Source organism: Myxocyprinus asiaticus, chromosome 43 (genome assembly GCF_019703515.2).
Source record: "Myxocyprinus asiaticus isolate MX2 ecotype Aquarium Trade chromosome 43, UBuf_Myxa_2, whole genome shotgun sequence".
In the NCBI taxonomy this organism is placed as follows: domain Eukaryota; kingdom Metazoa; phylum Chordata; class Actinopteri; order Cypriniformes; family Catostomidae; genus Myxocyprinus; species Myxocyprinus asiaticus.
The window spans coordinates 8,877,016-8,901,050 of NC_059386.1; the positions used below are offsets into that span (position 1 = coordinate 8,877,016).

The window sequence follows — 24,035 nt, forward strand, 5'->3', positions numbered from 1 at the left end:
GATCATTAGATAATCCACACAAAGCATAATGTGCACACAGCACATAATGTGCTATCTGGCTAAAAACACGTTAGCTTTCATGGATCAGATGACTTCATCGGAAATGATGTAGTACGTTGTCCAGCGTCATGGAACGCTAAACCAATCGTATTAGGATTCAGATCTCTGCAACAAGAGGTGGAAGTCATCCAAATATGGGCAGAGAGGATCGTTCACTCTAAATACATTTGGCCACCAGGAGATGGCGCCAAGTACATGACACAGACTCGATGGCTCAAATGACACAGAATGGACCGGAATGAGATCTCGTTCCTCATGCCAACATGCTTTGGAGAGAGAGCAAACCTTTAGTCATTGTTGTGTAATTAGTGCTTATGTACAAGTATTGTGTTTTATTTGTTTGGAGAGACATTTTTGCACACTAGAATAATTTATTTTTGTAATGCTATAACTTTTGATTGCTTTGTCGTATAAACACAAAATTTTACTCAGTTACAGGTGACATGATTGGGAATAAAAGTTTTCCAGACCTACCTTATTTACACCCTGAGATATATAATGACAACTCAGAAAATATAAGAAAGAAGGAACTTAGTGTTAAAAGGGTAAAAATCACAGTTACAGTAAGGAACTTACTATGGAAGTGAAAGCTAAAATACACATGGTTTCAAAAGTATAGTCAAAAGATGTAAACATTATACTGTACATGTTAACAAGATTTTTGTAAATGTGATAAAATCCGAGATTTACCAGCATTACAACGTTTACCAGATTACAGGTTTTACGTCATCATGGCAACAAATTTGTAAAATTAGATATAACTTTACACAGAGGTTATTAATTGATTTTTTATCACACTAAAATCATGTTAACACGTATAATGTTTACATCTTGTGGCTTTATTTCTGAAACAGTGTGTGTTTTAATGTTTATGGACTGACCCCATTCACTTCCATCGTAATTGCCTTACTGTAACTGTGATTTTTTAAATGTATTTTTTATAAATAAGGAACAAGTCAAAATAATTTTTTGTGGTAATCAACATTATGCCACACATGCTGTCAATTGAGCTTAACTTGTATTAAACCCGGAACATTCCATTAATGATTCGTTCATCAATCGGACTGATCTTGCTCTCAACTTCAGCTTAATGATCCGGTTGCAGTAGTTAACAGCTCACTGCAAGGGATAATTTTCAGTGAATAATGACTTCACTTTCAGTCTATTCCTCGCACAATAGTATTGTATGAGTTTAGAAGATGTATAATATAGGAATACATTGCATTGTTTTTTTTTTTTGGTTTTTTTACTTTTTATTGTCACTTCGAGTCTATCAATTACAGGCAAATATATGATGGGCTCTTCCTAAATATATTGTGACATGACAAAAATTTATGAATATTTTACTAGATTAAGGTGGCAACTTAGCTTACCCACTGACACATCATGCCTCACTCTCCCCTAACCTAATGAAAAACTCAAATGGGTGTATGATGACCAAAGATCATGGTGTTTTTAATAAATTAGAGGGCTAGTATAACGTAATGACATCAGTTTATGATGTAAGGCCTTTATCAGTGTTGTACATAAAGATCAAAATAATAAGATGCCATTTCAGACACAACATTGAAATTTAATGGGAGTTTGTAAAGGATTAGGAACCAAGTTCAAGCAGTGTAAATCGAGAATCATTTCTGAAGAATATTGCAGAATTTTATGGCTGTTTGCTAAGATAAAAAAAAAAAAAAAGCCTTGGTGTTTAAACACCCTGTGTGGCTTGCCTCAGCCAGAGTTTTATTCATAACAAAAAATTTCACAAATTACATGTGTTATCCTGGGGAATTTCCATATAAACTAAAAGGATTTCAAATAAATTGAGCAATAAATGAGGTTGATTTCGCGGCGCAACCCCCTCCATGGACTGGCCTGCGATGTTTGCATTTTTTTGGGCAAAATATGAAGTATTTTGAATGTTTTCAATGGCCATGCTTAAAAAAGTGTAGAGGAAAACTATTTACTGTTGTAAAAAGCCATTTATTTTGGGCAGGCTGAACAGTCTGGTCATATTTGAGGCGAGGACCCACATTTACATGTGGTTACGACATTCAAATGTTGAAATAAGACGCAGGCCTTTCTGCTCGCCGCACAACTTGTACATTAGCAGCACAACCACAATGAATGAAGGAAATATATGGTCCATATAGTCGAGCTTAACATTTTTGTCTAGAGCGTCCACATATTTTTCACATTTTTGGCAGACTGATCCATATTAAGGACAGTGTTTCCCACAGGATTTTGTGAGACTGTGGTGGGTAGACCTCGGACCCTCTAGGGGGGTCCGGTGTCATGCTCCTCCGTAAGAACATTTTGTACATTTTAAAGTTAAATGCATCAATCTGGTGCACTTTAGGAGTAAAATTAAGAGGCTAGATCTATGAAGAACTTTGTGCTCTTGAAAACAATATTGTGCTCTAGTAGTAATAAACACATTGGTTGTATAGATATGAATGGTGATGACACAGCAAAAAAGTCACACCCACAAAGCATAAATGAGACGGAGTTTAACGCAGTTCACAAATGGTCAAAACACAAAATCGACTACAGCATACATTTGAGTCAGGGCTCGACATTAAGCATTGTCATGTGCTTGTCCTCTGGACAAGTAAATTGGTCATTCACAAAACAATTACTTGTCCAGAGAGAAAAAAAGGACATTTAAGTTACATGCTCAACTAACATGTCAAAGTTTATGTTTTATATTTTTCTCAAATTATGACTGATGCCCATCCTAATAGTGTACCTATGCAATCAACTCAATTCTCTGCGACAGAAATGTAAACCTCACTGGGTAGGGGAGGAGGCTATTGTCATATGGTAATTATTTTATATTACGTATGAAAGTCAAATAAAGAAAAGCCTCCATTCTCCATTCCAGATCTACTTTTTCATCATGTTATTGCAGCTAGATCTACCATGTACAATAAAGGCTATACATTATCACAGTATCAAAATTTCAGTAGTCTGTAGTGAAATTTGACGATTCTCAATACCAGCTTTAAAACCACAACAAATAATGACACTAACTAATAAGTGAAGGGGGGCGGGGGGCTGACTGACTGGGAGTGAGAGATTCTTTGCCGAAGCAATGGCGCAAACACAATGTTAGAGATCTTTTATGTTATTATGAGAAGTGTAAAAATATTTTCAGATCATTATGAAACTGTGGCGGGACAAATTATCCACAGTCTAGGTAATTAATGGGAAACACTGAAGGAATAATGTACAGGTAGCCGGTCATTATCACAGAATATTTAGCTATTTTACTTTAGATAAAAGTGTCTTCCAAATGCATACATGTAAATTATTTTATTATGTGAGAAGAAAAAGTGCGTGGAGTGATATGAGTGGCATTAAACTAGCATAGCTTTGTTGGACATTTTAGCAGTCATTATATAAAGATATTTGACTGCACAATGCCACGATTGACCAATCAGAGTACTCATCAGAGCCATGTAATTTTTTTAATGGTTTTTTAATGGAAGTTTTGTTAATGGTGCATCGGCTCACCTCCCGCACATGTAGCCGAGCACTCAGACCAGGGAAGATGGTGCCAGGAGAAGCCCACTTCATTGTCTCCACTTCCAGTGCGCTGGATGGGCACATTGAACTTGTAGTGGATGCCCAGATTCTGTTCCTGTAGTAGCACCTGTAACATCCACAGTGGGGTGATGATATTTTAAGTCAATGACTACTCTAGTTGGTCAATGAGAAATGGCATCAAATGGTAAATTTAAATTAATTGTAGAGTTTTTGGATTAACTGTTTTATTTAACTCAGTTCCGTCTGAATGGGCACATATTTAGCATATCACATCAGCTTTATTCCTTAGTCAGAGAGCAGAAATTGTGTGTGTGTGTTAAATCGGAATAAATTGGACAGCCATGTTAACCAGTGTGGACCACAATGGAATGGCTTGCGGTGCACTGGCTGTTTGTATGTATTCCAGGGGTGCTGTGACCAGGCCTGGTATTTCCAGCACTTCTGTCCAGGCAAAAGCCATTGTGGTTGCTGAGACCAAGAGTGGGGCTTTTCAGAATGAACATACACACATGCATGCTGAAACATGTGCATATGAGTATTCTCATTTGGCCAGAGAGAGGTTTTCAGTGCAAAGATATATAACATTTAAATCTGAAGCCACTAGTTTGAGTTCATGTGAGGTTTGTACACAGATGTGGAGTTTATTTAGATGAAGCCAAACTATTTTAAACAGCGCATTCAAAACACAAGCTTGCCTTTTGGAATTACTGCCGTATTCCAGTTAAAACCTTTTTTTTGTTCTTATGTTTTTTTACATAAAACTTTAGTGAGACAGCTAATTAAACAAACATTGTCGCCAGTGTTGGGTGTAGTCTAATTACAAAGTCATTAATTACTGTAATCGAATTACTTTTTAGTACAAAAAGTAGTGTATGCATTACACTTCAAGCTCTTGTAATCAGATTACAGATACTGACTTTCAATTAAATTAATTACTTTTAATTACTTTACTTGGCTCACACATATTTTTAAATAATATTATAAATGTAGAATATATTTAAAACATGAATTACATTAATAAGAAGGGTGTGTGCACCCTATTGAGAATGAACAGAGGAAATATAGAAATAATTTTCAATTTGTTGAGCAGAAAAACCAAATCTTTTCTGTGAAAGGTGTTTTAGGAGGTAACAAGTAACTAAAGTAATTAGTAATGTGATTACTTTTCAGTTAAGTAATCAGTATTCTGATTAAAATTTATAATAATTAGTAATTAGTAGTGAAAACTTTTTTCGAGTAACTCTGTCACACATAACAACACTGCGTTGTGTACTTTCAAATGATATTATGTATTTTTAAAACACTAGCCATAATGAAAATGTTTTTGCTTTTTGTAAAACTTTAATGAGAGAGCATGTTAAACCAAAATTGTCACACAAAACATTGTGTTATGTACTTTAAAGCGATGCTACGTATTTTTTTAAACACTAGCCATAACGGAAAAAGTTTTCGCTGTTTGTAAAACTTTAATGAGAGGGCAAATTAAACCAAAATGTTCTTTAAAACAATGTTTCGTATTTTTAAAACACGAACCGTTTTTGTAAAACTTTAGTGAGAAAGCTAATTAAACAAACATTGTCACACAAAACTACTTTCAAACAATATTACATACTTTTAAAGCACAAGTCATAATGAACATAATGAGTCACTTTTTCGTATTTTTACACAAGTCATAACAGAAAAAAGTTTTCGTTTTAGTGACATCTTAATGAGACAGCTAATTAAAACAAACATTGTCACACATAACATTGCATTATATACTTTCAATTAATGTTACTAATTGGTTAAGAATCTACAATAAATGATCTACTCACCATAACTAACAAAATTTCTGTTGTGGCTCCAAGAGCCTCTAGCGACTCGGGCTCATCCGTCGGCCTCTTGTAGTGAAACGCTGTTCCTGCTATGTCAAATTTGCGGGGCCAGTCAATAGTCCAGGCTCCGTTGATGTAATAGTCATCTCCCTCTGATTTCAAAGCTGTGATGTAAGAGACAGCACCAGTTAACAACCCGACACGAGCACGGCGCTGCCAAGCAGAGAGAGTGATGTCATCGCTGTCATTCATCAACATGATGAGCATCATCTTACAGAGTAGCTCAGGCTTCCTAATGTCATGAGAAATTTTTACTTGCACTCAAACACTATGCACTTTTTACCTTGCAAAAAATTATTTTCAGTATTATTTAGTATGATGTTTTTACTGTTTTCCAGTAAAAATATCTTAACATCCTTAAAACAAGCTTAAGCTTCATCTTTTTACCCCATTAGAATTTTTTTTTTCTTGTTTTAAGCATAAATCTAAGAAAATATAATGATGTTTATACTTATACAGTATGTATCACATGCAGTTTTACTTCTCAAGTAAATTGTGTTCCATAGAAGAAACAAAGTCAAACCGGATTTGAAAACGACATGAGGGTGAATAAATGAAAGGGAAACTATCCCTTTAAGGATCTCAAGGCTGTTTCAAAAGATTCTCACTTTAAACAGGACCATGTGCTTTTGTAATATTCTTCACACACTCAGCTTTGGAGCTAACGTCAGCCACCTCTGTGGCAGAACTTCTGATGATTTATCTTCCTGTAGAATGGCAAGAAAACCCGCTACATAAACATGATGGACAATAAAACTCAACAAGCTGTCAGACACACAAGCTATATTTATGTTTGTGCTCAAAACAACTTAATTGGACCCGCTTGTTTGATTGTTTTAATTAGTTACATGGCTGCTTTGTGGTTGGGAAAAGACAAAAGCCTGGTCTTACAACTATGAATAAATATGTGGTATAAGAGAAAAGATGGCTGTCAAAGTGATCCAGATTTACACCCACAAAAAAGCCTGTTGTTGTACACAAACCCTTTCATGGTTCCATTTTTCATCCAAATTCAACAAAGCTTAAGGGATAGTTCACCCAAAAATGACAATTCTGTCATAAGTTACTCACCCATATGTCGTTTCAAACCCATATGGCTGTCTTTTTTCTCCGGAACACAAAAGGAGGAATTTTAAAGATGTCTCGTTTGCTGATTTCAGTAGAATGACAGTTGATAGTGACTCACTTTAAAGCTTAACATTTTTGTTTTTTTGATCATTTTAGCTGTGTTAATGCCAATGGCATACATTTTGCCAAAGGTGTGTATTTTGGGGGGGAATTTTGACATTTCAACCTCAATTCCTAAAATACATCTATAATACACATAAAATAGTTACACTCAGGACCTTCAGGACAATCATTTCCCCACTGAAACCCATTAAAACTGCAATATTTGATCCCAGTGCTATTAAAGCATAAAATTGAAGCATGAATTCTATGATATTATGCTTTCACTTCGGAGTCCTGGCTTCAAAATTAAAATTTTTAATATTGTCCACCAGATGGCGCCTTTTCTCTCATGTTTAGACTATGGAGAAAATACATGCTTTTTTCCTATTTTCTGTTTGCTGTATATAGAGCACTGCAGGCCAATTGAATAAATGATGCCGCTAAAATTGTGTGGGCGTGTTGGTATGAATGTCAGAGTGTGTTTTATATGTGTGTATTGAGAAGTGTTTCTGTGTGAAAAACAACAATGGCATTGTGTAAACAAACTGGCATTTAAAGGGTTAAAATCCTGAAAATGAATGAATATTTGGTAGTTATGATCAGGACTGGTGTTGGTAAAAAAAAAAAAAAAGTGAAAAAAAAAGTGAGTGGAAAATAATATTAAAATATAATATTTTTATGGCAGTTTTTTGACGTGGACATTTTCGTTCTCTAAGGTCCTGAGTGTGAGGTTATTTTTTTAAATCTGACACTGCACAAAATATAATAATGCATCAAAATCAATGTTATTGCTGATAATTGACATATCCCAGACTGTGATAATCCCCCCAAAAATGTTTCCCTTACCTTATATTATATTGGAAAATAATAAAATTTTTGTGTTTTTTTTTTCATAAAAAACAACATTGGCATTATATAAACAAACTGGCATTTAAAGGGTTAAAATCCTGAAAATGAATGAATATTTGGTAGTTATGATCAGGACTAATGTTGGTTAAAAAAAATCATTCATTGAAAGTGGAAAATAATATTAATATATAATATAATTATGGCAGTTTTTTATTGACGCACAAGGGTTAATAAGAGCTAAATTTAAGTTATCATGAGAGCTAGTATGGTTTAGCGCTAAACAATGCAAATTCACGCAAAAACTTGTGTGGTTTAGCGCTAAAAACAAAGCAAGTTCACTCAAGAACCTGTACGGTTTAGTGCTAAAAGCAAAGCAAGTTCACACGAGAACCTGTGCGGTTTAGTGCTAAAAACAAAGCAAGTTCACACGAGAACCTGTGCGGTTTAGTGCTAAAAACAAAGCAAGTTCACACGAGAACCTGTGCGGGTTAGTGCTAAAAGCAAAGCAAGTTCACACGAGAACCTGTGCGGGTTAGTGCTAAAAACAAAGCAAGTTCACGCAAGAACCTGTGCAGGTGTAGTGCTAAAAACAAAGCAAGTGCACGCGAGAACCTGTGCGGGTGTAGTGCTAAAAACAAAGCAAGTTCACACGAGAACCTGTGCGGTTTAATGCTAAAAACAAAGTAAGTTCACGCAAGAACCTGTGCGGTTTAATGCTAAAAACAAAGCAAGTTCACGCGAGAACCTGTGCAGTTTAATGCTAAAAACAAAGCAAGTTCACTCGAGAACCTGTGCCGTTTAGTGCTAAAAACAAAGCAAGTTCACGCAAGAACCTGTGCGGTTTAGTGCTAAAAACAAAGCAAGTTCACGCGAGAACCTGTGCGGTTTAATGCTAAAACCAAAGCAAGTTCACTCGAGAACATGTGCGGTTTAGTGCTAAAAACAAAGCAAGTTCACGCGAGAACCTGTGCGGTTTAATGCTAAAACCAAAGCAAGTTCACTCGAGAACCTGTGCGGTTTAGTGCTAAAAACAAAGTAAGTTCACGCAAGAACCTGTGCGGTTTAATGCTAAAAACAAAGCAAGTTCACGCGAGAACCTGTGCAGTTTAATGCTAAAAACAAAGCAAGTTCACTCGAGAACCTGTGCCGTTTAGTGCTAAAAACAAAGCAAGTTCACGCAAGAACCTGTGCGGTTTAGTGCTAAAAACAAAGCAAGTTCACGCAAGAACCTGTGCGGTTTAATGCTAAAACCAAAGCAAGTTCACTCGAGAACATGTGCGGTTTAGTGCTAAAAACAAAGCAAGTTCACGCGAGAACCTGTGCGGTTTAGTGCTAAAAACAAAGCAAGTTCACGTGAGAACCTGACATTTTTTTAACTTTAAATTCAGGTTGTTTCTCACCCAAACTTATCAGATGCCTTCAGAAAACTTGAAAGATAAAGCATGGACTATTTTTATGATACTTTTGGTTCCTTTTTTAAGCTTTAAAGTGAGTCACTATCAACTGGCATTATATTGAAAAGACAGAAAAAGATGTCTTTAAAACATCTCCTTTTGTGTTTCATTTAAGACGGAAAGTCATACAGGTTTGGAACACCATAAGGGTGAGTAAACTATGTCAGAACTTTCATTTTCAGTGAACTATTCATTTAACCGATAGCTCACATGGCCTAGGTGACGTCAGCCAAAAAGCTCAATTATTTTAGAGGCGGACAATCTGTTTTGTCCTCCCAATTGTAAGAAACATGGCTAAAAACAGTCATTATTCCTCTTGGTGAGGTTAGTGGCACAGAAAATACACACTTTTAACATGATAAATCTTAAAAGTCCTTTAAACATGATAAATAAAAGACTCACCGATGTAGTTCTTTGACACAGTCACTTCCCTGATTTCAATATGAACGGATCCCTTTGGGATCTGGATGACCTCCATGTAACCTGCAAAATGTGAAAGTGAGGCTGAATTGCCCAAAACATGTGTTGACATGCACCTCGATTTATGGTTCATAATAAAGCAAAACCAGAATTTTCCAATGGTTCATAGAACTTACAATTCCTGTATAGATTTATGGCCAATTTGTATTGTTTCTAATGTTTCTTGTAAACTAAATGAACAAGAGGCACCCAATTATATTTCAATAGCATGCTCAAAGAAAACCTGACTAACTTAGCAACAGCAAATTCATTACAAGACAAGAATTCACGCAGAACCCCTCTCTCCCCCTCAAAGTTACACATGATTTACTAGCTATACCTTAAAAGGAGAAAACAGTCCCTTACTACAGAGAATACTTTTGGATACAGCCCTGCGAAGCATGCAGCATTAGAAGTTTTATTGATTCTCTCTCACTACATGTTGCAATTAAAATCTGTATATTGCGTTATCGCTTCTATTATGACAACTTGTTTCTTGACCCAAAAACATTTGTTTTATCATTGGTTGTCTGATAAAAAATGTTTTTTTAAAAAATGCATTTCTATGAAAAATGTCGAGCTTGGCCAAAGCACCCCGCTGGCCTCCTGACAGTAGCTATTGCCAAAAAGACAATGCGTTCCTCCGCACACTCGTGCTGTGCTTTCTTTAAGTGGGATTTCTCTGATGGAAAGTGATTAAAACTTGTCGCGCTTGGCAGGCATGCGGTGTGCTTCGCTGGAATGGGATTCTAAAAGGAGAGCTGAGCACTTTTTATCCATAAAAAAGCTACCTAAAGAATTAGTTCACCCAAAAAGAAAATTGCATCATCATTTACTCGTCCTCATGTTATTCCAAACCTGTATGACTTTCTCTGTTCCATGGAAATGGAAAATAAGAAAGATTTAAGAATGTACTGGATGCTCTTTTTCATATAATGAAAGTAAATTGAGACTGGAGATGTCAAGCTCCAAAACAACACCATTAAAGTATCATAAAAGTAGCCCCTATTACTTGTGTACTATATTCCAAGTCTTCTGAAGTCATACAATAGCTTTGTGTGAAGAACAGAATTAAATTAAAGTTGTTATTCATTGATTATCTTCCCCTTCACTGAAGTTCTTAAAAGTACAACAAAAGTTGTATGGACTACAGTAAATTATGCAATTCTTTCAATAAAACGCCATTTGCCGCCAAACACCATTGGTTCTCACATGTCTCATGACCAAACATACAGTAAATGACGTCAATGGCGCCATATTTGATTGATGTAAAGATATAAATAACATAATGGATTATAGTGCACAAGTTGTATAAACTAATTTTATGGTCCTTTTATGGTGCTTTATTTTTATTTTGGAGCTTGACAGCCCCAGTACCCATTCATTTGATTATATGGAAAAGAGTGGCCAGGATATTCTTCAACATTTCTTATTTTGTGTTCCATGGAAGAAAAAAAATCATACCGGTTTGGAACAAGAAGATGTTCAGTAAACTATTCCTTTGAGTGTCAACTGTCAACCACTTGTGTTTATAAATTAAAGTAATGTTTTGGGTTCAATAAAAGTTTTTGTGGTATAAGTTGATTACTACACAAAATAATTTTGACTTATCCGTTGTTGATTAAATAGAAAATAGAAAAAAATGTGGTTACAGTAAGGCACTAAAATTGGTAAGGCACTTATCTCCATTTTCACTTTCAAATTGTTCTTCTGTTTTTGGTAATTTGCATTCTACGTGCATATCACCATGTACTGGACAGGGAGGAGAATTAATAGTAAAAAAGGACTTAAATAATTATCTGTTTCTTACCCACACTTATAATATCACTTCTGAAGATATGGATTTAACCACTGGAGTTATATGGATTACTTTTATGCTGCCTTTATGTGATTTTTGGACCTTCAAAGTTCTGGGCACCATTCACTTGCATTGTATGGACCAACAGAGCTGAAATATACTTCTAAAAATATTTGTTTGTGTTATGCAGAAAAAGAAAGTCATACACATCTGGGATGACATGAGGGTGAGTAAATGATGAGAGAATTTTCATTTTTGGGTGAACTACCCCTTTAAATGTTCTTTTATCTTCAGTGTTTCATCTTATTCTATTATCCAAGGATGATTGTATAATGAATGACCTCCTCTAGGCAGTGAGTCGTTGAATAAGCCCTCTGTGACCTCACACGTGCTCCCATCACCTCCGCACACCCGGCATCTGTCCTCCATTGCATCCGATCCCAGGATGTTATCACAGCCAACATGCTGCAAAGACACACAGTCAGACGGTTTCAATGCAGGGGAAATCTACACATGGTTAAACTGCTGAGATGGTTGAAATATTGGCATTCAATACAAAATATCACCAAAAAGCATTTAAGGGATAAGTGATGTAAAAAGTATTTTTTTCCATACAATAAAAGTGAACATACCCTGTACATGCATTTACTTGTCTTATTATTAAGCTTAAGGGCCTCTTTGATTGTTGGGCGCAGCACTGATTGATTTCTTTGGGTTTAAACGAACATTGTATGTATTTAATCTTTTCAGATTAGGTCAAAGAGGAGGGCCTTGGGGATCAATTAAAATAGTTTCTTAAAACATGTAAATCAAGGATTGTGACAGCTATGTGTGAGACTCACAAACACCAAACTGCAAACTAAATTTGTACTATACAGATTTCAAAATCTCTCCTTCTGAGTCCATTTTAAACTGATCACTGCTCTTTTGGAGGCTAATTTATCCCGTTCGGAACGCAGGGCGGTAAGTGTGGTTTGTCGTTCTCTCTATAAGCTTTGTGTTGCCTGTACAACTAGAGTTTCGCTTACTGCCCCCTGGAGAAAACAGGTGGTACTTCAATGTTAAATTGCTCCGATGGTAGGAATAGTCCTTATTACTCTCCGGAAACATGATTAATTGCGTACATTTTTTTAACATGTTATTTTTTATATAATTAATCGCACTAAATTAACGTGTTAAATCGACAGCCCCAGTACTGAATGTCACTGACGTGTGTAGTAAACAACTAAATTCTTTTTGTTTGTGTGTGTGTGTGTGTCCTTTTAGAACTCGACAGTTGTGGTCACTATGAACTGCCATTGTATGGCAAGAGCTGCATAACGATTTCTCCTTTTGTGTTCCGAAGAAATAAATAGCAGCGTATGGGTTTGGAACAACATGAGGGTGAGTAAATAATGACTGAATCAATATTTTGGGGTAAACTATCCTTTTAAATAATAATGAATTGCAAGACAGTATATGATAAGGGGCTGTATGGTATCACAACTAAATTATATGGCAATAGGAAACTTGTCCAAATTTTTAATGCTGTTGTGTGTCATTTTTTCAATGTTGGCATAACTTTGGGGCGGGACTATCTGTTTGTTCAACCAATGGAAGACTTGAGGGAGTATTCAAGATAGCAGTTTGAAAACAATGTTTATTTTTTTCTAGCGACGCAGAAATTACACACTTCATCTTAAAGTAAGTGAGATTTGGGCTGGAGACTTACTTTGCACTCTCCGTTGATGCATATGTCGAGAGAGTCTGCCTGGCAGCGTGTGCCGTCGATCACAGCGGGAGAACGTTCGGTGTAGAAGTTGTAACCCTCGGCGAGACAGTTCAGAGCGCAGGGCTTCACTCCACCTGAGAAACAGCCAAGTTTATCATCAACGAACTGATGTCACCGTCTCGTCAAAACCACTGGGGCTTTTTATCAGGTTATAGATGGGTCCCAGGGTCCTCAAAACTCCTTCACACCCCACGATTTATATCATGTGTTAAACCCAACATCTTTACAGAATAGAATCAATCTCTCGCCTTACCAGGGCATTGATAAGTGCTTTACAGACTGCTTTTCTTGCAACTGTCTCAAGCCAGGGCTCTCAGACGAGGCCCAAGGTTTTCTTTTATGCCTTTGTTGATATTATGAATCCAGTCAAAGCTCTCGAGCGCAAGAGAGGCATTACTCATAGTGGAATCTGAACGTTCTGCCTGACATCATTATTACACAGATATAGGGAGAGATTAACAGGACTGCCAACAAAAATCATGCAGCCATCGGCAAAGGTTATCACAGTCTTTACAAGTGAAGTTCACCCCTTCGAAATTAGTTTTCAGAGCCAAACAATTGGTAATTATAATGGTTATTACAGGGCAGCAAGATAAGGAGATGACTGAGTCGATTGTGAACTTCCTTTCAGAATGTTTTGGAAATGGATCTCAATCTTTTGCAGTTTTTAGTTTTTTTGTTTAATGGGTTCTGGCCATTTCATTGTAAACAAGAAATATACTCTTCCTGTGGGCTTTTCGGCTGCATTTTTTTTAAAGCAGTCTAAAATGTGTTACAGAAAGAACCATAGAAAGCACAAAGAGGTCAAAAGTAGGGGCCACCCCAAAATAAAGGTCACCAGTGTATATTGTGTTTTGGATCTAAAGTCTTAAATTAAGATCAAGGTAGGATATTTCGGAAATTCGTATTACACAAGCAAATCCAAACTAAATTTTTCTGGGAAATATAGGGAATTCAACTGAAAAAACAAAGCTGATGAAATAAAGGTAAACTGTGGAAAATGCTAAACATATTCTATTCGGCAAGATTTCACCTACTCTCACGAACGAACGAAGACAGAAAATGGACGAGAGTCGCCTACTTAATGTTACTTTCAATTCTATGAAACGGCTAATGGTAGAATAGGGAAACAACTATAAGTTAGGATGGGACTGGGATTATCCTTATGTTAGGACACTTAAGAATTTTTAGCGAGTTAAGGCCAAAGTATACTTCAGTTGTCCACGTTGCTGATCGCTCCACGCACAGTATGTGTGACGCAAATTTCGTCATCAGCACAGTCTGTGTGGACTGTCCACGCACAGCCCAGATTTTCTTGACACATGCACAGTCCTCGTCTGTGTGCATCGATGGCACATGCGCTGGCTGTTGACGGTACTAAAAGAGTATGACAAAGCAGTTGTAGTGGGCATGCGTCAAATGCGTTCATATTCAGGAAAGTATACTTCGAAAGGAAACGCGTTCGGCCAGGCGCGATCCAATCCAGAATGCAGAAAAACTAAGTATACCCAAGCCTTTAGGATGCTTCTGTAATACCCAGCCAGATCTCATGAAAATTATATGACTGCGGCGACATTTTTGCAAAATGATACTGCGTGTTTCTTTCCGCATATTGCAGCAGTTCCAAGGTGAAATGTCCAGCGAGTGGCGCTAAATGCGAGTTAAATGTTCTCCCAAACAGGTGAGGTTATTGCTCTGTTGAGTTTTAAATCAACAAAACCGACATCCCTACCAGTGTTATAGTAGTCGAGACCAGACTCAAAACCATATTTTTTTGTTTTTGGTCTTGTCATGAACTCTGGAGCATTTGGACTCATACTCGAACAAGTGTGGACTCGGACTTCACCCCGAGACCAGTCAAGTCCTTTTAAAAAATATACCATGAGCACTTCGACTTATCTGACAAACATTTCTCTGACTGACAATATCAGCGTGTAACACAGCCTCACAGGCAGAAGGGAAGGAGAACACAGGGAAGTGAGGTTTCCAGATTCAGGTATGCGTTTTAATTGGCCACCTCAATGCTTTACAATTTCACAAACTCATCAGTCTCACAGGCACGGAGTTATTTAAACATTTCAGCTTCACAAACACAATAGATTAAACACAACAGCTTCTGTAGCACCGTGGCCTTCCTTATGCCAGTCTCTCTCTCTCTCGCTGCTGGTGGCATGGCTGTTTATATGCCACTCTCCCCATGCTCACTGGAATTAGAGACAGGTGTTAAACATAATCTAGCTCAGGTGCAAGCACCCTTACCGCTTTCTCGCTCTCCGGACGGATGCATGACCACGCCCCCGCTGCCACACAGCGATAATGTAGTGTCCCCTATTTCTGTCAGCTGTGTAGAATCAGAACTAGTGATGCCCGATTCACAAATTAATCATTCTTTTGAGTTGGTTATTTTCTGTGAATTGGCTAAATGGATTAGCAAAAAGGTATGAATCGATTTCCTACTCAGGACAATTTGTTAAGACTGCAATCTCACTGAATCATTTGCAGCGGTTTCTCACTCAGTAAAACAGTATCGGGATATTTAAGAAGACAGAGATCAAACCGATCGCTGGATGAAGTGGATATTTATCTACAATCATTTGAAAAAAAAAGGCTCCTTTTTTGAGAGGTAACATTTTACGAAACTTCAACTGATGCTGTGTCATGTGAATAAGGGAATGTTCACACCAAACGAGTTTTTGCATCCATCCATGCTGTTTTTCAGTTATTTTTTTATGTAAATGTATTAGATGGGCATTTTTGACCATTGCGCCACGAATCGCTGTTTCCGTTGTCACACGCAGGAGCAGCACGATTTGTTTTTTAAGTTCTTTTGTCAATTTATAAAGAATTTTAAGGGGGTCATGACATGAGGAATCAAATTTTCCTTGATCTTTTGACAAACACTATAAGATATCATTGTACTAATAAAACATACTGTAAGTTTCAGAACTCAAAACTTTCTTCTCACTGCAAAAAAAAAGCATTTGTTGAAACCAAGCTGCCAAAACAACTCATTCTCTACTTCCTTCCTTCTACTTTATTGTGATGTCATACTGAGGTAGACATTTGCATCTGACCACCTCCGCAACAACACATCAACACCTATATTACCTTTAATCACATCCGTAGCCCGCTCGGTAGCGTTGAGTAATGAGATGGCAAAGAGAGAGCAGGTCAGTCAAGAGCAAAGAGCCAATCATAATAGTCGGTGTTTACTGTGAAGTCTTATAGGAAAAGCAGCACCAAAACAGAGCGTTTCTGACAGAGGGTCAGATTGTGGGTGGAAAATTATCATTTTTTGCAAATATATGACTGTTTTTTGTGCGGAAAAACATCACTTTTATTATAAGTGAACCTCAGGGAACATAATAAAATAATTTAAAAGGCATATCATGACCCCTTTAACTGTTAAAAACTGTGTTCTGCTGTTTTCATTGCACTGTGTCTTGCTTTTTTTAGCACAATAATGTGTTCGGTCTGAACGGCATCTATGTTTTTTTTAGAAATGCTTTAATCATTACATGAATGCTACACATACTGAAAAAAAAAAAGTTTAAATAATAATAATAATAATAAAATCTTCTCTCAATGTCATCAGAATTGAATGGTTTGGTGTTGTTTTTCCAAAAAACTAAAAACTTGAGGTTACAGTGTGTACCCCGAGATGAAATCCAGCAGAAATGCTTACTTCACTTGTTATGAATGGAATATAATAGTACAATTGAGTAAATTGTAAACAAATTGAAAGTAAAGGTTTAAACTCACTTTCTGTGTAAATAGTATGCCATATTTAATAAATTATTTTTTGTTTTTAGGTCCATTTTAGTTATAGTAAAGTTACACTGTATTTTGTACTGCAGAAATGTTTTCTTGACTCACAATGAATGGAATAGCAAACTGAAGCTGGTAGTTTGTATTGCATTGCAAAGTCACGTAGACACCTTGCACCTTTCATTTGAGTTTATAGTGAACACTGAGGTGTTGTAATTGTAATACAATTGTGTTCACTTAACCTAGAATATGTTTTTTATTTTTTTTATTATAATTTTTTTTCTCGACTGGTGATATTGTTTAACCAACAAAAGCAAATAATATACAGTTATATTTGATATTTGACCCTAGAGTCAATAGTTGTTCAAACTTTAACTATACATTTAAACTTTACATTTATTGAGAGTCTTGTCTGAGACTCTGCCTCTTCTGGTCTCGAGTAAGCAAGTCTCAACAACAACACTGATCCCTACCCTAAACCTTAAACCTAAACCTAACCAATCAAGTCATAAAAAGCAAATGTGAGATAAAAATGCAATTGCTGAAGCAACCACACCATATTTTGATGCTTCTATGACACTTTCGGCTCAAGTGTCAACTTGAGGACTTGTACCCAGGTCCTTTGCGTTGCAAGTGCATCAATTTATCAATTGAGCTTCTGCACAATTTGCCATCTTGGACCATCATGGAAATTCATGCTGGTCTTTTCAGCAGGGTCGCAGTGGTACTCGGTTTGATGGCATACACTCTCACACTTTGTAATTTGCTGAGAGATGTGTACATACTGTACATAGTCAAACACACACACACTCACACACAAACTTTTCCAATACATAATGCTCTGGAATCTCAAGAATTTTCAGACCATCAAAGACACTTTCACAGTGTTGGTGTTAGCAGGGTACACAGAGCAAGCCAGTATGTATACTGTGACTGGAGTACAGACTTTGGTAAAGCTGTGGGAGAGAGCGGCTCCCTCTGTAGCCCAATGCTCTGCGTGTCTAGCGCTGGGAAAGTACCTCCAGTGTATGGTTTCCAGTTGTAGTACTTCCCACGGAATGGCATGTTGTCAAAATCGGCGCACTGCTTCTCCCTGAAGTCACGTGATCCCGCTGGACAAGGCTGCAATCAGACAATAAATTAATTGCCGTCAAATGAACTGTTGAAGCAATACAATGATTAACACCAAATACTCAACACTACAGTTGTCAAGATACCAAAATTGCACAATTCTCATTTGGAAGAAGATGAGCTTTGATTGGAGCACTAAAGGTCTGTCACTACTTTGTTCTTGAGATCCTCTAAAATTCATTTGACATTATGTTATGGCTCATTGTCTGCTAGATGAAAAAAAAAAAACCTCTTTTAGGTTCTCTTGTAGGATTTCCTAGTATTTTCCACCATTCCTCCACCTTCTATTTTAACAGTTTTCCCAATCCCTGCTGATGCAAAGCACACAGCATGATGCTACCACTGCTATGCTAGATGTAGGTAAGCTCTTTTTTGAAGTGTGGGCAGCGATATGTTTGCGCCAGACATATCATGTTTAATTTTGGCTAAAATGCTTTGCTGGTCTTGTTTGACCACAAGATTTTTTTTTACTGGGTCAATATAACACTTTCTGCCAAACTCCACATACTTTCACAAGGTTCATTTGGAGTAATGGCTATTTTTGTACCACAATCCCACATTGGCCAGTATTGTGCATGGCCCTTTACCTTGTTCTCAGCTGGAGAACTCTGCAGCTCCAATAAAGTTATCATTGTCCTCTCTGTGGCTTCTCTCATACATCTCCTTGTTAGTTTTGAGGAACAGTCTCTTCTATTCAACATCTGAGTGGTTTAAAGTAATTTGCACTTTGTGATAATTGAACCAATCCCAACATTTTCGATGGAAGTCTATGGCAACCTATAGAACAATATGGTAAAAAGTTGAGAACTTTGGCACACTGATTGTGGAGAGTCTCAACATTCCTGGTTTGCAAACTGGGGGTCTCTATCTCAAACCATCTAGCACTGCCAACAGTTCAAATTAGCAGTTCCTGCTTATGACTTTTAAACCGAGATACCTTCATCTGATCGATATTTGAAGGCAGCATGGATGTATCCTTCGCTGCTTATGAAATCCCACAATCCTGTGTGCACGGTTCCAGAATGGTTGAGCTGAAGAAAAAAAATGGTGGCCGAAGAAGCAGTTGATAACCAGTTTGTGTATAAATGTACGTTTTTATACACTTTTCCCAACTTTTGATTCCATTTCTAGCGAGAAAGTAGTTTTGTATTTATTAAGTATACGCTTGGTAATCGCCAAAACTCTCTTGATTTTGTTCTAGATTATTTGACCTTTGTGGTTCCATTGGACTGAATGAAGCAGATGTGTTACCTTTAGTGGACACCAGATGGTGATAATCAGTTGCTGGTATCCTAGTGACATTATGCTGCCTCCGTAGCCTGTCCAAAACCAGTTTCTGGAGGTACTTCATACACAAACGCTGTCTGTTGAGTCATTGACTAATAGGGCAGAAAACCTTTGGTTTCGGACACAGCCCATGTGGTCTTGATTTTCTGCCATTTTGAATTTTGTCTTTTGTTCGTTGTGTTTTGTTCGAACTTGTCTGGGAGGGTTCACTGGATCATGCCCAAATTTGGTTTCAAATAAATTTGAGACCTTGCCTGGCAAAAATTAGTTGCAGATTTTTAATATATCAAACACGTATAACACTTAAACTAATTTAGCGAAGAGATGGCAAACAGGAATTAAGGCTGTATCTTTGCAATGTTTCAAAGTATTGAAGCGGAACTAAATATAATTAATTACCACCATGTCCAGAGAGTACCTGAGCAGTTTGGTGACAGCGCCACTGCATCCAAAAAATCTGAAAAGTTTTTTAGTTTTTTAAGAAAGGAAGAACTATTCCTTTAATTCCACTTTTTTGTGCCCTAAATCCATTAAACTTTACTATTTGACTTTCCTTCCATTGAGGCATTAATGTTATCCCAAGTCACCATATAAATTGTCGGATCACAGAAAGCCGCTAGTGGAGTCAGCATTGAGCGAAGGTGTGCGGATTAGCTCATTGTTTTGAGAAGTAGAACAAATGATCGCAGACCTTTGCTTGGTACTAAACAATGGCCGTGGCAGGAACCAGGGCCACAGGGGGGCCATATCCTCAATGATTTAATAAATTCAAAGCCATAGCCATAATAAATTCAGACATTGGAATGCCCCACATAAACACGCCAAAGAGCGGTCTTCACCCCTTGGTTGTCTCCTTGAAAAGTTTCATTTGGATTCCAGAAGGCCAAAGAACTAATTACATTACATGTGCGCTGAGATTGTTGTTTTATAAGCTCCGATCCAGCTATGTGCTGCTAACTAAAGCTCCTTGAATCTGATTGGATGTCTTCAATAGTCCATATCCACAACACGTTTGTGTTGGACGACGCACCTTCAGAAAGATGCAATAGTGCTTGGGAATGCTGTTTGTTTTCCAAAGAAAACATTCGTTGCTTGCACTGAAGTGTTATTTTTAAGATTTGAGGTGGAATAGGCTCAGCATCCCCTAAATAGCTCTATTTTCACCTTTAAAAAAAAGCCACCTCGAAAAAATGGGGAAGGCAAATGTGATCTTTAACTTTGCAAAAATGTTTGTTCACCATAATTTATTTTTAAAGGAAAGCATTTTTTTTATTTTTTTTATTATTGTTTTTTATTATTATTGTATGGCTAAGACTGAGTGTTTCTAAATGTTAAAAAGTTGTTGAAGTCAACATGAAATCAAAATTGACCTTATAGAAGGTAATCTTTATACACATACCAGGTGGTCATCCACGATTCATTGGTGCACATTCTTTGTAAATTGCTCCACCTCTAAAACAATACCTTTATGGCTGACATCACTAACTCCTATTTTTTAAACTCCTTCCCTCCAACCGCCTGTCTCTATTCTGGTATACTACATCCACTTTCAATGAGCCAATCAATTCCTAATGGATAAAATAAAGTCCCTATTTATTTATTTTTTTATATCCATGAATATATTTAGCTTAAATATAAGTTACATTATGGAAGTAAAATGGATTGCTGCAGTTCCATGTTGATAAAATCAGGTTTATTTATGTTTATTCAAAAACCCATGAAATCACTTGATAGGCGCAGATGTCTGTCCTGTTTTGACAAAGTTGGGGCGGGACATTTAGAAGTTTATACTGAAGTTTATAGAAGAAGTATATATTCAGTGTGTGAAACTCATTTTAACATTTGCTTTAAAGGAATAGATCACCTAAAAATTTAAATTCTGTTATAATTTACTCACCCTCATGTCATTTAAAACCCATATTATTTTCTTTCTTATGCGGAACACAAAATAATACATTTTAATAAATATCCCGATACGTCTTTTTGATACGTGAGCAGTAGTGACTCAATTTAAAGCTTGAAAAATATTTTTAAAAAGTAGTCCATGCAACTTTTGCTCCATATTCCAAATCTTCTGAAGGCATACAATAGGTTTTGGTGAGAAACAATGTGAAATGTAAGTAATTTTTCAGTGACAATCTTGACGTCTGTTGCGCGTTCATGAGCGCTATGAGAACTTAAATTGTTTAGCACTACAACAATGCAAGTTCTCATGCATGCCACTGTGAATAAGCTTTTCTTCTTCAGGTTGTTTCACACCAAAACCTATTGTATGCCTTTAGAATACTTGGAATATGATGCACGAATTGCATGGACTAATTATTCTGATACTTTTGGGTCCTTTTTTAAGCTTTAAAGTGAGTCACTATCCACTGCCACTGTATTGAAAAGATGGACCGCGATATGCATTAAAACATCTCCTTTTGTGCTCTACATAAGAAAGAAAGTCATTTAGAATGACATGAGTGTGAGTAAATTATGACCGAATTTTCATTTTTGGGTGAACTATTCCGTAAACATTTCTTTCAACAAACAAAGAGAAAAAAGAGTCATAACTCACATCAGTGTTGCACGATCTGTAGCGTTTCCTCTCTCCGAGACAGTACTTCCCTCCGCCTGTCGGCCTGAAAGAGTTTGAATAAGAAAGATTCATGAGGTACCATCATTTTATGCTGAGAGTAAAAATCCATCCACACACCATTCCAGTCAACAGCACACAGCATCTGTACTGCATTTGCTTTAGCAGAGGAGGGCAAACGGTCCAGTACGCTTAATATCAACATGCCCCTCACTCACAGCACTCACACGCAACCACACACTTCCAGGCTGTCTGCAGAAGTTTATTGCTCGAAAGATCAGCTCGGGTCATGAGATTACACAAATAAAGCCATCTTTCAGGTCTGGCTTGATGTTGCTCTTTTGTACTGATTTTAGACCAGTTTTAAGGTGATATGTGATATTTTGGAGATGTTAAACACAAAATGAAATGGCTTGACGATCAGTTTTCTTTCTGGAGTTGAAGTATTTCCTACTAAAACAGGAAGTCAGAGCTGTATATATTGAAGGGTTTTAATAGTCAATAAGCTTTAGTTTACATCACAGCCATGAAACATAATTTGCTACTTGCAGGTCGTATTAGGGGGAGGGACACTGGCATATTTGATTGGGAAGAAATCTGTGCAATGCAACATGAGTCACCAATTTTTTTATTATTATTATTATTTTTCTTTTTTTCTTTTTTTGGTGACATTTTCAGAGAAGAGAAATACTTTTTGTCAATGTTTAGGAGTACACTAGAATATAGTTGGCATCAAAGCTAACATACAGTACATGAACTAAAAGCCACAAAACACTTTCTTCATTTTGATTTCATGGGGTCTTAAAAATCCATCCATCTTCTATAGCCAATTGTCCTATGTAGGTTCACAGATGTCTTAAAAATGCTTTAGTTTAACGTGCATAGACAATTATGACTGAAATTCAGGCATGTAACTTTATGTGGCGCAAGCTCATAGGTTCTTTGAACTTATTTATTAGCCAATCAGCTTGCTCACATGACATGTTCAGCCAATCGTATCACATGGTGAAGGCAACTTGTGTCTTTCTCTGTCTAACATTTAAATTGCTCAGTTTTGCAGATAAGCCAGTTTCACTGCAGCACGTTGCGAGAGTTTTCTCTGAAAATGCTCGGGTGGTTACTGGAGCTTTTCTTATATTCAGCTTGCACAGTAAGGTCTGCTTTAGGCCATGACACATAGAAGCATGTCTTTAACAAGGTAAGTCTTAGCCAAATCTGGCACTGGCACACATCGCTATCTTAGGTCATTAGTTTAAATAAATCCTCACATTGTCAGTCTTAGTCACTAGTTTAATAAGCTCTGGGCTTTCCAGGTCTAGTTACACATTATGAGTCAGGTCACTTGTGTTTAAGCCTATCAGGCCAAGGCACACATAGAAATTTAGTTCACTGGCATTACGCCATTTGGCCAGTGGCCAAGGCACACCTAGCATACCACTAGCATACACGGTGCACATGGCTCTGCGGAGCAGCAGCAGTACACAAGTCTTTGCGACAGATCTGCTTGGTTGGGGGGTTGTGTTTTGTGTTTGTGTGTAATTCATTTCTGCAGCTTCCTGCTTTGTTGGGGGATTGTATGTATGTCTATTTGTGCAACAACATGTCCTACATGCTCGATGCAACATGTCTTGCGGTTTTTCTAATTGTGCAGCAGCAGCAGCATGTCCACATGCTTAACTCAGTATGTCTCTGTTTGTTTTAACAGTGGCAAGTCTCCATACTTGTACTGCAGCAGCGGCAGCATAGCAGATCTAGTCAGATATGAGCAATATCCTAACAATATGTCATACCCACATTAACATGCTAATTCATGACTGAAATAAGTATATACTTCCTGAAGAGTGTGAACACTGAATGTGCAAGAGTGTGCACGTAACTCAAATAGTGCTTAGTATGGAAGACTCAACTCTCAATTGTTTGTCGTTTGACTAGCATGTTGCTCAGCTAATTTCATGATACTCTAATTAGCATAAAAATATATAATACGCACAAATATTGGATAAAATAGTCAATATTTATTAGACTGGAATAGGGCTGCACAATTAATCATATTTTAACCGTGATCACAGATTCTGCCTCTCACGGTTAATTAAGCATAACCGTCTGAGATAATAGTGAGCTAGCAAGCAGAAATTATCAGCCAGGTAAAACTGCAAATTGTTGTTCATTATTCATTATACGCTGTGTCTACGGATGAAAGACCAAATCAAGAGGCAGAAATCAAACACACTCATCTAAACCATCCTCTCTCTCTCTCTCTCTCTCTCTCTCTCTCTCTCATATGTTGCACTGGGAA

The 24,035-nt window shown here is 37.1% G+C and overlaps 1 protein-coding gene across 1 annotated transcript in view; it reads right to left on the reverse strand.

Moving 5' to 3' along the window:
* The window catches only part of adamts6 (ADAM metallopeptidase with thrombospondin type 1 motif, 6), a 122,255-nt gene that overhangs the window by 15,320 nt on the left and 82,900 nt on the right, over positions 1-24,035 (reverse strand). The window contains exons 13-19 of the mRNA XM_051686313.1: positions 21,722-21,785; positions 17,763-17,865; positions 12,916-13,049; positions 11,546-11,669; positions 9,350-9,430; positions 5,415-5,578; positions 3,568-3,706 (exon numbers count right to left, since the gene is read on the reverse strand). Coding sequence (XP_051542273.1) covers positions 3,568-3,706; positions 5,415-5,578; positions 9,350-9,430; positions 11,546-11,669; positions 12,916-13,049; positions 17,763-17,865; positions 21,722-21,785 — 809 coding nt within the window. The remainder of the gene's footprint in view (positions 1-3,567; positions 3,707-5,414; positions 5,579-9,349; positions 9,431-11,545; positions 11,670-12,915; positions 13,050-17,762; positions 17,866-21,721; positions 21,786-24,035) is intronic.